At 35.6% G+C, this 14,958-nt stretch overlaps 1 protein-coding gene across 2 annotated transcripts in view; it reads right to left on the bottom strand.

Annotated features, from left to right (window-relative positions):
- Positions 1-741: 741 nt before the first annotated feature.
- AIMP1 (aminoacyl tRNA synthetase complex interacting multifunctional protein 1) overlaps positions 742-14,958 on the bottom strand; it is a 65,493-nt gene continuing 51,276 nt past the window's right edge. The window contains exons 6-7 of one of the 2 annotated variants that reach the window (XM_007054397.4): positions 11,812-11,980; positions 742-993 (exon numbers count right to left, since the gene is read on the bottom strand). In XM_007054397.4, the coding sequence (XP_007054459.3) occupies positions 827-993; positions 11,812-11,980 (336 nt within the window). In that variant the 3' untranslated portion in view covers positions 742-826. Of the gene's footprint in view, positions 994-7,067; positions 10,208-11,811; positions 11,981-14,958 lie in introns of those variants that run through there. The other variant, XM_037897012.1, reaches the window with a different exon arrangement.

The following is a 14,958-nucleotide window of genomic DNA, read 5'->3' as shown; positions in this document are numbered from 1 at the left end:
TTTTAACATGTGATACAGTGAAATAGCTTATTTTAAAGTGTAAAAATAAAATTAGCTGTTCCTGTTACAGTAAAGTATGTGATTCTGTATACAATGTATGTCTGAAGAAATTTCATGTAGAAGTTAAAACACCAAAATGGATTCACTTGATTTTTGTTTCATGCATCAGTGCAGTACTAAAATTTAACTAAATTAATTTCCTTGGTCAGAGTCCATTCTTCATTTATGATTTATGGGTCTGATCCGCCACACCCACTTCAGTTAAATTGGCAGTCTCTGCTTAGGAGCAGCCAAAAACTACATGGGCAGAGGACTATGACATATCATGAGGAGAACAGAGTTCCACCTATCCACTCTCAGATCATTGACTCTACACTACCTGAATACCTGGCATTAGGGACCTTTCTCCATGAGGGCCCCTGGTTCCTGAGTAATTTTGTGGGTCGTAGAGGTTCTCAATCTATCTACCATTGTGGGCCGCATCCAGTACTACTTGTATGGCCCTGAGGATGTCACATGGGCCGCAGCTCAGTGCTAACTGGGCCGCAGGTTGAGAACCACTGGTTTAGAGTGTAGAGTACTTCTGCATCCCTTTCTAAACTAAGCCCAAATATCCTCAGTATCTGCACCCCTTATTCCACTGAAACAGGCTCAAGCATTTAGTTAATAACTATGCACATTATTTAATTAGTTCATATCTTTGGAGAAAAAGAGATCAAAGAAAAATGAATCAATCATGCCTTGGGGGGAATATATTCATGTCTTTATTGTGCTTGCACAGCTTTCCACTTAAGCCTTTGAACAGTTTCTCAGTAAGTGGTTTTATTTATTTGATTCCACTGCTGGCCATCGTCTGAGCCCTGCAGACCCCCTTCCCCTTCACTTCAAATGGAACTCCTTTGTATGTAGCAATGCATTGGTCATTAGTATGAAGGTCAGGTTGGATCTGCTCCCAGATCTTCTTCTTGGGATTAAGTTCCTTCTCAGGTTCTCCTGTTTAAATAAATAAATAAAAAAACAAGTAACAGACATGAAACAAAAGGAAGAGTATGGGCTGCATGTATGTGTGAGATAGAGTGTAGTAACATTTTCCTTTGAGAATTTATTTGAAGTGATATTGGCTGCCAAAAAATTGTCACTTCATCAAGCCTCAGAGTGAAAATTGTCAAGATCATAAATCTTAATTGTGTTTTTTGGGTTGGGTACTTTCTGATCCTTACTTGATAGTACTGTAGGTCCCTAGAGAAGAAAGTTTTATATAGCTAGCTATAATACATAATCACAAGGAGGTAACAGTATGCTGTGTAAGCACTGGGATTACAAAGGAAAAAGGGGAAAAAAGTTTTTATTTAATGATTTTGAGATATGTCAGAAACATAAAGTAAATATTGAACATAGGAACACATTGTCCAGAGAAGCTTAGGCTCATCTACAGCACTGGGCAGTGAAGTTTTAATTATTTGTTTTAGACAGTGTAGGCACATGAAATTTGTACTGAGTAAATGTGAAAGGCACGTGGACAATCTACAACTGTAGAGGGTGAGAGAAAGATGGTCCTGTAATTAGAGTGCTACCCTATGTTCAATTCACTTCTCTGCTACAGACTTTCTGTGTGACCTTGGACAGGTCACATCTTTATGCCTCATCTCCCCATCTGTAAAATGGAGATAACAGTACTCTCACAGCGGTGTTGTGAGGACAAATAATTAAAGATTGTGAGATAAAGGGGGCCATGTAAGTACCTAACTAGCTTTTTTCAACTACTTTTTACAGCTAAAGGATTACAAGAGCGGAACAAAAAAAATAAACGTTATACCTGTTCAAAATATTCCTCCTGTTTGCATTTCTTGCCTGACCATTTAAAAAATGACAAGGGAACCAAAAAATTAAAATTAATAAATTCCTCTGTTGCCAGTTTAAAGATGATTTATACTGAATGAACCGCTGTGTGCCAACATCATCTTTCATGATATAAATAAAGCATGACAATCAATTCATTGTACCATTTATTTTCCTTTGCAAAGACCAAATGGATTTCAGATCTCCTAAAGTAAAACAAGACTCCGTCACTTAGCCACAATGCCTTGGGGTGTTTTTAACCCTTTTTATGTGATTCATGTTAGTAGACTGAAGAGCACAAGGGAAATTATAAACACTTCCACTGGGTTAGGGCCCAGTTTAATAATAAATAGCCTCCAGGGGAATTAATGCCATTTCACTGTCAATATTTCAACTTGCTAAGAGTTTCAATTCAGCCCAGTTATTGCATATACAATTAAAATGTTATGTTTCAAAATTCACAGCACATATATACTTTATTGGGAAAAAAATTATATCCCCAAAAGGTAGGACAACAGCCAGTGTACTAGGAACTAACATGACTCATCAAATCAACAAGCTGCGCTCTACTTAAGGGGAAACTGCTATGTTCTCTGTAGTAGCATACTTCAGTGATGAGCATTCTCGTGTTCTCATTCCATACCCTCTATTCAGTCCTTGCCAGCCCAGGAAGAAGCTCTTGAGAAAGACTTCAGCAAACTCAGTCAGGAAGATGTTTTAAGACAATAAGATTCTTTTTCCTGACTGGTTAACCAACGGGTCTATTATTAACATTAGCCAATAACAGCTACATATTACTTAGTTGTGATGGCGAGATAAAATTATCTTGTACATGCATTAGGTTCTTACTGGCTTACATCAGGAACATTCATTAAGCAAAAGAATAATAATAGAGGGTCCCAAAATGCATAAGGAAGGGAAAAAACAAGCAATTGTCCTCAGATGGATGAGTGGACAGCTGCCATTCCAACTCTGCCAGCTAATGTTTGTCATTTAGACACTTCAGAAGACTGGGTGCTCAGCTTGTGTACCCTTGGTGATAATTATAAAGAAAAGTTACTTCAGCCTGGTTCTGACTCTAACTTCCATAGCTTTTTTTTTTTTTTTTTTTTTAAATGAGCTTCCACTGCAGGCCAACTTCTCTGTTGAATAGGTTGGCCTGCGACAGCTCCAAGATTCAATGCATCAGTCAGAAATTATTTCTCACAAATGGAGCACTTAATTACGTCAATGTCTTAACACTTGTAGAACTAATTGTATGATTTTTTAAAAAAAAAAATATCTAGAACACTGTCCTGTACTAAATTCACAAAAAGTCATTCCTTTATACCAAAATGAATACATACCAACTAAATAAAGTTATTAAGCAGAATAGCTGCTAAACAATTGTACTGTTCAGAAGGTGAAATCTACCTTGTTCCCTCCCCCCCCCCCAATATTACAAAAAGCAAATGAATTTTTCAAGGATAAACTAAAATCTGACTTTTATTACACAAACGCTTTCTGGATCTTATTAAGAGTGTCTTTGGAATCCCAAGTTGAGCTCTCCTGGGATCTGTGGTGAGCTTGTATTAGATTAGCACAGGCACCACTTTTAAACATTACCAGAGCCTCTCCTGTACCCTGCCGCTTTGCATCCCTTTCTCTCATAAGACAAATAATCCTTTGAAAGGATATCTAAAAATAAAATGGAGTAAAATTATGGCCACAATGATTTTCCCACCCTCTTCTTATGGATGTGAAACATGCTGAATCTGCCAAAGAACCAAATGAAATGTATCGAACTGTACAAGTGCTATCAAAGTATTAAAAACCTAAGATAAAAATAATAATGCCACCGAGTGGTCTTTTCAAAGCAGTCTGTATCATTATCCCCAGTTTAGAGATAGGGAAACTGAGGCACAGAAAATTAATGTAACTTGCCCAAGATCACCCAGCAGTGAGTGGCAGAGCCGGGAACAGAATCCAGGGCTTCTGATTGCCAGTTGAGTGTTCTATCCACAAGGCAACATGACAACAAGAGAGAAGCCAGCCATGCACTGTAATTGTGGTAGAGAGATCTTTCCATCCCATCATAGCTCAGTGATTTGCATTAGACTCTATCTTAGGGTTTTATAATGCTGCCATCATCACAGCACCTAGGTGCAAAGAAGGTAAGGAAAGTATGATCCAGTACCTTGAAGCAATTTAACAGAAATATAGATTAATTTACCACTGGGGAGAAAAATCTAGGACTGAAGATAGAGCTTACAACAATGGTGTTAGTTTCTTATCAGTAGGAGAGGTAACTGAGCAAAAAGTGGAAAGCATCCACACACCAATGTTTTGAAAAAGGAAGTTGTTTATACAGCCTATCCACTGCACAGCAGGTTTAGAATAATCTGAATTTCTCTTGTAACTGGTGAACCATCAATTGAAACATCAACTGTTTTAGACCAAAATTAGCATTTGAACCATACACCTCAAGTGACAAATTTGTGGTTGCTGCAGCATTTCTCCACCCTATTTTTCTTTTAAAAGCTTCTATTGTACTGTTACAGAGAAGGGAGGATTTTATCACAAATTTTGTAACTATTAAAAATGGCTGTGTGTGTGAAGTGGGGTGGAGGAGAAGGGAGTGTCTGTATGTGTGTGGAAACTTTTGCTATGACCTTCATCAAGCAGGTGATTTCACTAAAGTAGAATGGAAACTTTATGAAGTTCTTAATATGAAAAAGACCCTTTCAAAGTTGCAATTTCTTGTGGTTTTGGGTATGAAACGTGTAAGACTACTTTCTCATTTTTGTAAAGTAAAATTTAATTACAGTTATTAATAGTGACTGCATAGCCCAATGTCCCTTAGCAAGATATTCTCTATAAATACAGAAAGAGGGGAATTTGAGGAAATTCTCCAGTTTCTGCAGGGAAAAAAAATTGTAAATTGTAAACGTTATTAAATCGGAAATGGCTAATGTTCATGACAACTAAAATGAACATGGAAAGTTACCCAGTGCCCGCCCCAAAAATTCCCCTTCATCATATACAGTATCAGTCTGTTATTTTTAACCATGAGTCCATTCTGCTTGACTTGGGACAGCTGGATCTGCTTTGGGGTTGTTTTTTTGTTGTTGCCGCTGCTGCTACATAAGCTTTCAGTCTTCAAATTAAAATCAGACCCAGCTGTCCTTTCTATTTTAATTTCAGTGACTCAAACTGAATGTTCATGGTTTAAACTACTCACTTAAAATCTATCAGTGTTTAAAATTATTATAACTAGTCTTGGAAATTAAAATGAATTTGAAATAAATAATGTGAGTTCCATGTTCCTGGTACTGCTATTTTTGAACTGCTTGGTTAACTTTGCTTTTAAGAAAGCAGTGGCTCAGCCAACCTTGAGATTTTGGTATACAAAAGCTAAGTAGGAGATTTAGACACACATCTCCCATTAATTTTAATGGAAAATGAGTTTAAACCTCCTGCTCAGCTTTTGAATATCTCAACATAAATTTCTTTCCAAAATCAAGATATTTCATTTTAAAAACAGTTGAGGTTTGAAAAAGGGTACCAAAAAATCTGCAAAATCACTGCATTGCTTGGATATACATAAGGAGATAAGTTATATCAATTTGGGTCTTTTTTTTAAAAAATCTGAATGACTAATAATTGGCAACATTTACATTTTAGGTTTTAATGACAGTCTTTAAAATTTAGGTTCAGAACATACATTATGTGTAAATTACAGTTTTGAACAGCTGCTAATTATTGCCATTAGACAATGAATTTAAAACAGCAAAGAACTGAGTGCTGATTTTATCAATGATGCAAGATGACACTGGATTAGGGAACCTTCTTAAAAGTAGTAAAATCCATCAGGAATTAATTGATGTCTGAAACAGCCACACATGTACAAGCAACTATCACATTGATAAAGACAAAGCAACCAACCACTGAATAATCCCCAGCACTCATTTAGAATGATTAAAGATTGAACATTGCTTATATTGTGTTTGGTTATCCTTATGCAATCTTCTAACGACCAGAGCAGTGGTTCTCAACCACACGTAGGTGTACCCCTAGAGATATGCAGAGGTCTTCCAGGGGGTACATCAACTCATCTAGATATTTGCCTAGTTTTATAACAGGCTACGTAAAAAGCACTAGCAAAGTCAGTATAAACTAAAATTTCATACAGTGACTATGTATACTATGCACTGAAATGTAAGTACAATATTTATATTCCAATTGATTTATTTTATAATTATATGGTAAACATGAGAAAGTATGCAATTTTTCAGTAATAGTGTGCTGTGACACTTTTGTATTTTTATGCCTGATTTTGTAAGCAAGTAGTTTTTAAGTGAAGTGAAACTCGGGGAACGCAAGACAAATCGGACTCCTGTAATGGGTACAATAGTCTGGAAAGGTTGAGAGCCACTGGACCAGAGGACTCAAAGGACCAGCCCTTCACTGCTTGAGAAATTAAAATCTAGTAATGGTTAAACCTGATTGAATTTTTTAGCACAAAAGAAGCAGTCAAAACTGTATGCACAAATATATGACAGAATGAATAATTAGCCTCCAACATCTGGTAATTTGTTTAGCCACTGCTAACAATGTGACCCAAAAGTTAGGACAGTGTCTCAGTCAATGGGCCATTAGAAACAACTCTGATAAGACTGTTCAACAGTCATCAGTGTTCTGGCAAATTAAAACTTTGGTGGCTAAAGACAATGGGGAGAAAAGCTGGTATGATAATGTCAGGCTCTCGGGCAGCTTATGTCTCAGGCAGCACAGGTCAACCTAACTCTAACATCTACACTAAAACATAGCTCCCACCTATGCAACTCACCCACTACACCGACTTAATAACTCTACCTCTGCAAGCGGCATAGTGCTTAGGTGGATGTAGTTAGGCCAATGCAGCGTCAGTATAGACACTGCACTGCTTACATCGATTGTTGCTGCCTTTCAGAAGCCATCCCACATTGCCCCACACTGACAGTTAAATCAGTACAAGCGCTCTTGGTGAGGATGCATGCTGTCAACACAAGGAGCGTAGTGCAGACATGCAAAAGCGATTTAATTACTGTGGTGGCTGTATGTTGACATAACTTAGGTCAACTTAATTTTGTAGTGTAGACTTGCCCTCACTGAATCTTACTGACGTAATGATTCAGAACAAACCTTCCATCATGTTAGGTAGGATCAGTGCCCTGCAGAAGGCTGGGGATAATGCACATGCCTGTCTGTGTGTGTTTCACAGGTTTTTTTTTGTTTTTTTTTTTTACTGTGATTAAATCAGCACTCTTTCCCCGTCCTACTTCCTCATCCCTAAAAATGAACCTAATGAAATATACTAAATTACATCTGTTTTGCATTTACATTTTATGTGAAGTCTTGCAAGTTATTTACTCTTAAACAACAAAACGAACCTTCCACGCTATATATTATTTACACTTAGGCTTGGAAGGATTAGACTTTTTAATGGTAAATGTCAATTTCACAGTACACACAAACTGAGGAAAAATATTTCCATTGATGATGTTTGAAATTTATAGGTGGGCAAAGCAAGAAAAATGCTGCTTGAGGACTTGAGTTTGATTTGAAGACACAGATTTTATGGACATGCGATATGTTGACAATTTGTGTTTTAATGGCTATGAAGCTTAAACTTTTTAAATCTTAACATATACTGTCATTAAATAATTACTGTCTGACTCCCCCTACTGTCTGATCCCTCAATCTCCCACAACTGTGAAAATTTATATGGACAAAATCTGAAAGCTTAACACACATAATTTTGAAAAACTGAAAATTTAAAATCGATAAAAAAAGAAAAAAGCTTAAAAATAAACATTGATAATATCCTTCAAAATTTTAGTCTATATACCGTATGAATGCATGATTCCTTCCATCTTGTGTGCTGCTTTATACCAATTACCTTATTGCGATTTATAAATACTCTTGATTCCTGCCAAAAACTGACTGCCACTTAGAAGTGTTTCCTTCACAACTAGCAAAAGAATATCTTTTATATCAAGTTGGCTTGCTCTAGCCTTTCCTCATATTTATTGATCTATGTTTTGTATGTTTTCATATGTAATGATTGGTTCTATTCTAGAATGTCTATTTTGTGCTGTTAAGAATGAATGGTGTATCCTCAAAAACAGTTATTGGCTTTGTCTCGTAGCTACCAGTTTTTCTGAAAAAAATTATTTTTTCCATTGGTGCTTTAGGGAATAGTTGCCATATTTTGTAGCTAAAATGTGTATCTCCAGAAATCAATTTAAAGAAAAAATGGTTGTAAAAATCTTCATTTGGCAGCATCAAATCTCCCCAGATGTCTCTGGCTTCATATCAGAAGGAACTGGTTGTAAAGCATAACAAATGCTCTATCATAGACTGCAGGCCACAGGTTTAGTTCTAAAGTACAACTTTCATACGACATTTAATTTATAATACAGCTTTTGTGAAACAGAATACGTCAATAGAATATCAATATGCACCAACACCTGGGAACAATTTTATAACAAAGGCGGACATAGCTGATTCTCACTATGAAAAGACTTTTGGAAATCTAATGATGGATCGAAGCTTTCCTTAAAAGTAATTCTAACTGTTTTGCTACAGAAGTGCCCCATTAGGCAGGTGGCTTGGTGTACAAGAACAGACAGGATGCAATGTAACAGAGCTCCATAGCTCTGTGATCATTTTCCTCATTTTCAAATGTTATTTCTGATAATTTATTTTTGATTTATGAGTTTGGACTCAACATAAAATATGACATGATAAAGAGCAAGTCAAGGCTGACCGCTCAAAGCTGTCAGCAGGATTAACACAAGCATACGGGAATTTGAATTTTTTTTGGAAACAATGGGTAATAAAGATAATGCAGGAGTCAACCCAAGGGAGACACTCTTCACCCATCTGATTTAAAAAATAAAATCACTACTTTAGTAGCTTTAGCAAGAAGACACAATGTGGGACAGTTCCAGGTTAAATGTTTACTGTTTTGATCACTGTTCTTAAGAGATAGCGAACGGTCTAACACACAGCTCACAAAGGACATTGGCAGGATCACGTTCTCACTAAGGTTAATCTGTAGGAGGAGCAGTTTAGAAGGATATGATTTTAAAATCTCTTTGAAAGTTAGAGATAGGCTCCAAGGTAGCCCATAGTGAAAGAAATTACCAGCCATAACATCCAATGTATTTCCAATTACAATTCTGATTCATACTATGTGAACCAGGATTTCTATAATTTAACATTGGGGATGGAAAACATCTACTTGGGTGGACTGGGAATGGAGAAAAAGTGTCACATGAATCACACTTCCGTGTGCCCCAGAAATTTTTACTTTTGTATTTTGGTTCAATCTATTATTCTTTTACGAAACGAATGTTTATGATAGTGAAGGACAAAAAAAATTGTTGCAGGGTAAGGCCAATGAAGGGGCACCATTTACAACTGGGTTGGCAGGGTTCTTCCAACTTTCCGCCTCCCGTACCCTTACTACTTTTGTAGACACATGGCTTCCTATCAGAAGGAAGCTGTTGTACAACATACAAAGTCTTCTATCACAGGCTGCAGGCCCAAGGTTTAGAACTATCACACCACATTTAATTTATAATACAGCTTTCCAGAAAGAGACTGTGTCAGTAGAATACCAGTGTGCATGAACACCAGATTTTTGGGTTTGACCTCAGCATAAAATATGCTTAAGAGAAAGAGCAGTCAAGGCTGACCCTCATGATCCTGTCACTAGGATTTTCCCACTAGCAAAGCTTATTCTGCAGCTTGTGCTACCCACTGCATGTCCAGTAGAACTGATAGCATAAGGGAGTTTGAACATTTTTTGGAAACAATGAGTAATAAAGAAAACATATATGTTTTCTATTCACAACAATGTGTTTCTCACAACAGCTTTTTTTTTTTGAAGGCAGATAATTTCAGTGTTTTGCACTCTTCAAGTCTGCCTGTTAAATAGATTGACATAATTAAATAGCACATTTTCCAACAGAATGAATCAGCAGAGTGCCAGCTAAACCACACTGGGAAAATGTCAAAGCAAAAGGAATCCAAGATCTGAAAAAAAAGAATGTGACTTAAGATGTTTCATCTCAGGGATTTCCTTGGTTTCAAATAAAAAGTGGCTAATATTGGGCAATTATGTGTTCTTTCCAGTTTTGGAATTTACTAATGAGTTAATTTGGTTTAAGGTTATGAACTATTTTTCATGGTAAGTATGTGTGCATATCTCTTATGATATATTTGTAATGACTAGCTCGGTTTATATTTTGAGACTGCCATGTAACCATTTTCTTTAGAAATTCTTCATCCTTCAAACACAAAACACTTGAACAGCAGATTTGGGTGCAGTTGATCAATACTATAAGGTAAAGGAAACAAAAGTCATTTTTATTATTGGAGATTTCTGGATTTTAGTTCACATTGTACGTAATCTACAGTGCATCTGATTTTTCTTCAGCAATAAAATGGTATCTTTTAAATATATAAAACCAAAAAAGAAAAAAATGCTCCAATACTTATTTCCTCTTTAAACAGGATATTATTTGTAATACACTGAATTACAGCAACAAGGCACAGCAGCTAAGTCTTAATAAAATGTACATTTCATCTATCTGAAAAGCACTAGTGCAGAGACTTCGCTTTCTCAGTGATATGCCATCCAAAATTTTTTTGTAAGTACCAGAAGATTACATTAAGAAGTATTTATATAAAAGGTATGCTGTGGAGATAAATATTCAATAAGCCGAGCGTCCTGCCTTTTAAGTAGTGCGTCAAGTATGGCACAGTATTTCCAACACATAGCAACGCAATTTTAAGCGACAGCTATTGTAGGAAGGAATCAGACCGTATTGACACATACACACCACATCTATCTGGATGATCATTTTCAGAAGATGACAACTTGTGCTTGACAGTGGATGGCTCCGGGAACTGATAATGAACTGTGGAGCTCATCACTGCCTGTCTGGGGTTAAGCTGAACCCATGACATAGACGTTATAAGCTCCACCACCACCACAAACAATATATTGGCATCTTGGTTGATAGAGTCAACAGAAAGGCTCAGAAAAGATGTGGAAACTGAATATCCCTCTCATCCTCAGGTGGTGGGTCTGACAGAATTGTGATGAGACACTTGGGTAGAGAAACACTCAGTACCATTACCTGTGTGATGCTTATCTGTGAGCAACTAGAATATAATAACTGTACTATACTGGGATGTCAGTACAGCACCTTTCACAAACTCTACACACACTTTACTTGGGGGCTGGAGGTATCTTTCTCCCACTCAGGATACAAATTAGCAAGACCAGGTTTGATTCTATCATAGCAAACTGTCATTTTCAGAATTAAAAAAACATTTAAAAAAATGTAAAAACATAACCAAATACAATATGTTTACTGGAGCCAAAGATTATTTGAAGAACACAATATTAAAAACTTTTCTTCAAAATTCACCTTAGAAATAGATGTTTCCCAGAAAACATTGTGCATATGTTTATGAGGTGAAGGATATAGAATTTGGAGTCAGGAAACCTTGGTTCTATTACTAAGTCTGATGCTGACTTATTATGTGACCTTGGGCAAGTCACTTAGCCTGTCTATGCCTCCACACCTCCATTTGCAAAATGAAAATATTGAAAATGACCACGTTCCTAAAGAGAGCTATTAATGAGAATGCACTATGTGTTAGGCATGAGAGCTATTATTTCTCCCACAATCCCCAATGTTTGGCTTTCAGTGAGATATTTTAATCCTTCTTTATGCTATGTATTCAAAGAATACTAGAGTATTCTTATAAAAATATGAATTCTTCACATGAATATTACAAATGTCTGCAATTTAACTCAATTTACAATACTTACTGTATAATCAGCTCCAACTGAGAGACAACTATGGCACTTATATGTAAGTTCCTGGCTATGCATTTTTCCCCATTTCCCCAGTAACACATATTGCTTACCAGGAAAACCTTCAAAGGTGATTCTTTCTCCAGGAACAGCCCCACTGGGGGGAGCAAGGATCTCCACCTTCTCTGGTGAGCTGGCACACATCACCATTGCCTGAGATACCACTCCCCTCATCTTTGCAGGCTTCAGGTTACAGAGTAATACTACCATCCGGTTCTGCATCTGCACAAAAAAGAACAGATATTCATTTAAAAAAAAAATTGTAAGGAAACTGAGTTAAGGTTTTGGGAGTTATTTGATTATAGAAAAAAGAGGATTGATTATGAGGGAGAAAGCTTAATACATGTAATATGCATATATACAGTAGACTGAATATTGTTTGTATACATATAACTATGCTAACAACAATAATACACCAGAAATAATAACCACTCGGTTATTAGACTATTTTTTTTAGACTATTAGTCAATAAAAGCCAGGAAACAGACAATTAAGGATGAAACGTTCCAGGCTGTCCTCCAGCACCTAAACACAACAGGGTACCATACTAAAGTCTCGAAGGTTGAGCCTTGATTTGCCAAAATATTAGGTAATACATATTTTACTCATTTGCCATGCTTTTGTTGTTTTGGGTCACAACTTTAGGCCATCTTCAGTACAGTGCTGTTAGCAGAGGAATTTCCTTTTTAAAAAAAAAACAAAACAAAAAACCCACTTCTACAAACTAAAGTTACTATATAAAATATGTAATTATATAAAAATGTTTGGGTGATTTAAATTTCAGGATACAGATTACAGCTGTGCCGTATGTTCCTATTCAGCCCAAATACCAAAGATAATAGAAATTTTTTGAGCAAATGAAAATGGCTGTATGTACTGCACACACCAACTTGGTCATTTAAAACAATAAACACTTCTTTTTTCTTAATTAATAAATAATAATGAGAGTAAGCACTGCAACCAGACCCCATTAGAGACTATTTTGCCCTAGAAAAATTAATTTTTAAGTTGAATAAAATTGAAGCAGAACTTTTTTAAACAAAACAAAAATGTCTTCAAATTTGCCCTATCCCACAAAAAATTGTTCTCAGATTGAGATCGCTGCATACTAATGCATAACTTTTTAAAGCAAGACCACGACTCCTTTTGAATTTAATAAAATTTACACATGTGCAAAATTCTGAATATTTAGTCAGAAAATTTAACAAAGAAATTTTTCTTAGCATTAAGATACAAATCCCTGAAAACAAGAAGGAATAATGGAAAATAGACAATTTAAATATATTCTTGATATTATATATCTACTGGGTACATACAGTACATTTTGCAGGTGATAGTTGTATACTTTAAGCCATTGTTATGAAAGTAAATCCCCAGAAACATATGATGATGTAAAATGTCAGTGGTTCTATTTTGTTTTAAATATTTGAAATGCAAATATCTGAGCTAGCCTCGTCCTGAATTCTGCATAACAATCGAGATAGACCAATGTACAGAATAAAAGGGACATTGCAATAGTATTGTGCTCTTTATTCATGCATGGTTTTGACTGATTACAAAAACAATCCTGGGACAGACAATATATAGCCTTTAACACTGAAGTGCAGAAACAAATGGAAATATGTTGTAAATGCATATAGCCAAATTTAGATTGAAACAAAATGGAAATGGGAAGGGTTTTGAATTACCTTCTTCATACACCCCCTGAGTGGCTGTGGTGAGTGATCAGAGAGCTTTAATATTATTTATATTCTGAAGAGTTCATGAATAATCTTTCTAGGTACAATGGTACAGGTTAGAAAAGGATGTACACACTTGTAAACTTCAATATCCAGATGGTTTTCTTCCATTAATGTTTCCAGTAAAGTCAAACTAGTATCCTTTTCTGACTGGCTAAGACTCTACTTTTCCAAATGTTTCTCATTATATTATTTTCTTATATTGTACCACATGTGATTATGATTCAGAGGAACTTTAAAGAATGGGCATGAAGACTTTAACAAAACTAAACATTTTCTGGAAACACACAAGAAGATGATTGTTTTATGTGCTCTCATTCCAGTTAACATCTCAGGGCTACAAGATGCCTAACACACACTTTTTAAACATGTGTGCTGTTTATGCAGCTTACACTTAAATGAAACTTGGAATGTTACAGGTGTGACAGAAGAACTTGGAAAATATCTTTGTGTAGACTTTTAAAAAACACATTACTTCTTCACTACAACATTAGAAACAGTATTATCCGACAGGGAGCATTACCATAAAATTTGCTTTTACTTTAAATAACTTTAAAATATTCCTTTTTTTTAAGTGTTTGCTGGATGTTCCAATTCTAATATAAAAAGTGAGTTCTGGAAAGAGATCTAATTATTTTAAATGTCAGTGTGTCTGGCATATAGTTTAGATGGCCCAAGACAAAACCTCAGATCCAACACCCAGGAAATCTTGTGAAGTTGGGAAATTGGTGATCAATATCTCTATAACAAACAAATCCAGAAGCTGGAATTCAAACTATCCCTCTACAACACCTCAAGGTTAAAAAAAGTTCAGATTTGGACACAGGCTTTAAAGCTTGGACCTCCCCCTAGTAGGAACCATATGATAATAATTAAGCAGCTTTAGATCCAAAGACTAAAATAAACATCAGTATATGACCAAAAGTCTATGTGATCATATAAAAATATCTGAAAAATCAAAAAGGTCAGCATTTTTCTAATAAAATTGCTTATAAACACACAAATTATTTTATGGAAGCAAAATAAGACATATGAATCTAGAAATTTTAATCTCATTAACACATTTATATTTAGAATAAATTTGCATTTTAAACACCGATATGATAATTTAAACAAAATAAGGAATAAAAATAAGTGAAAAATATGGAAAAAAATAATCATCACAGATTCATAAAAGTTAGAGTTGGAAGGAATCCATCAATCCTGAATCATTTACTTACAGCATTACATGCCCATCTATATTATTCCCCTACACTGGCCGCCTGAGTGAAATATCAAAATTTCCTTTCAAAAATTTTCAATGAGACTCTGACCTCCTTTAAAAGCGAGAAACTTTGTAACAGAAAGAGTATTTACAGGTGCACAAGTACAGCTTGTCATCTAGTTTAAAGTCTGTCCTTCCATAGTTAAAATATTATTTTTAATAAACAAAATAAAAGATTAAGACCGCTGATGAAGAAC

Source organism: Chelonia mydas, chromosome 4, assembly GCF_015237465.2.
Source record: "Chelonia mydas isolate rCheMyd1 chromosome 4, rCheMyd1.pri.v2, whole genome shotgun sequence".
NCBI classification, from domain to species: domain Eukaryota; kingdom Metazoa; phylum Chordata; order Testudines; family Cheloniidae; genus Chelonia; species Chelonia mydas.
Note: the sequence above shows the minus strand (reverse complement) of the source record. Positions and strands in the feature narration are given on the sequence as shown.